Below are 1,876 nucleotides of genomic sequence, written 5' to 3' on the forward strand. Positions count from 1 at the left end.
CCACTCGAGTCCTGTGGAATATTTGAAAAGAAGAAGTCGACCTCTTTGTCTCTTTTGGATTATGCATGCGCTAAAATAACGTTTAATCCTTGAATCGTTATCAGTATTTTGGGGAAATAAACTCATTTAATCACGAGAAAGCAATTCGGATGGAACAATGGCAAGGCAAGTACTGCTGTTTGTCTCTCTCCTGTCTGTCCGCGCGGTGTTCGGGCAGGTCAGCTACACTGTTCCGGAGGAAATGGCCAAAGGATCTTTAGTCGGCAATTTAGCACAAGATTTAGGTTTACAGACCAAACGTCTAGTATCTGGAAAAGCCAGAATCTATACCCGAGACAGTGACGGGTACATCGAGCTGAACAGAGAAAGAGGAGTCCTCCTCGTTAAAGAAAGAATCGACAGAGAGGCGCTCTGCAGAAAGACGACGCCGTGTGCTTTACATTTTCAGATTATTTTAGATAATCCTATGGAGTTTTATACTGTTACAGTCCAGATCACTGACATCAATGATAATGCACCAACGTTTGAAAAAGGTGAGATGAAATTCAAAATTAGTGAGTCAGCGATCACTGGGGCAAAATTTGTGTTGGAAAGAGCTGTGGATCATGATGTTGGAATTAATGGTGTTCATAGATATGAGTTAAAACCAACAGATAATTTTTCTCTGAAACTGCATAATAACGCTGATGGAAATAAAAACGTTGAGATGGTGCTACAGAAGCCTTTAGACAGAGAGAAACAGGAGCAGATATCTCTTGTGTTAACGGCTGTAGATGGAGGAGAGCCGCAGATGTCAGGAACGATGCTGATTGTCATCACAGTTTTAGATGCTAATGATAATGCTCCTGTTTTTACACAGCCCACATACAAGGCTGCAGTTACTGAGAATTCACCTAAAGGCACAGTTGTTGCAACTGTTACAGCCGCAGATGCAGATGAAGGCTCTAACGGTAAAATAACTTATTCAATCACGAATACATTAGATGATGTTAGGAAAGTGTTTAAGATTAACAAGGAAAACGGCGAAATTACATTAATTGGAAATATTGACTTTGAGGAGTCCCGACGTTTTCAAATAAATGTACGTGCTAGTGATGAGGGAGGACTTACAGATTCCTGCAAGTTAATTGTCGATGTACAAGATGTAAATGACAACGATCCTGAAATTAACATAATGTCAAAGTCAAATGTGATATCAGAGGATGCAAAACTCAATACAGTTGTTACAATGATAAACATCGAGGACAAGGACACTGCAGAAAACGGAAAAGTGCAATGTTTTATTAGCGACAATGTACCCTTCATTTTAAAAACATCAACCAATAATTTCTATAGTTTAGTGACAGACAGTGATTTAGACAGAGAGAGAGCCTCTGAGTATAATATAACAGTGACCTGCTCTGATGAGGGAGTGCCCTCCCTCTCCAGCAGCGTCACTCTCACCTTACAGATCTCTGATGTGAATGACAACGCGCCTGTTTTTGAGAGGAGCTCATATGAGGCCTACATTGTAGAAAACAACACACCAGGCCTCTCTATATTCACAGTGAAAGCCAGAGACGCTGACTGGAACCAGAATGCGCGTGTTTCTTACATACTGGAGGACTCCTCTGTTAACGGAGTGCCAGTCTCCTCATATGTGTCCGTTAGTGCTGATAGTGGAGTCATCCATGCAGTGCGCTCTTTTGACTACGAGCAGATCAAAGACTTCCAGTTCCGCGTCAAAGCGCAGGATGGAGGCTCCCCTCCACTCAGTAGCAACGTGACTGTGAAAATAATGATCCAGGACCAGAACGACAACCCCCCTCAGGTTCTGTACCCAGTCCAGACTGGTGGCTCTCTGGTGGCTGAAATGGTGCCTCGTTCAGCAGATGTG

At 42.7% G+C, this 1,876-nt stretch overlaps 1 protein-coding gene across 1 annotated transcript in view; it reads left to right on the forward strand.

Moving 5' to 3' along the window:
- Positions 1–157: 157 nt before the first annotated feature.
- The window catches only part of LOC123958212 (protocadherin gamma-A2-like), an 8,065-nt gene continuing 6,346 nt past the window's right edge, over positions 158–1,876 (forward strand). Inside the window, exon 1 of the mRNA XM_046031468.1 lies at positions 158–1,871. Coding sequence (XP_045887424.1) covers positions 158–1,871 — 1,714 coding nt within the window. The remainder of the gene's footprint in view (positions 1,872–1,876) is intronic.

The sequence above is a fragment of the Micropterus dolomieu genome, linkage group LG19 (assembly GCF_021292245.1).
Source record: "Micropterus dolomieu isolate WLL.071019.BEF.003 ecotype Adirondacks linkage group LG19, ASM2129224v1, whole genome shotgun sequence".
Taxonomy (NCBI): domain Eukaryota; kingdom Metazoa; phylum Chordata; class Actinopteri; order Centrarchiformes; family Centrarchidae; genus Micropterus; species Micropterus dolomieu.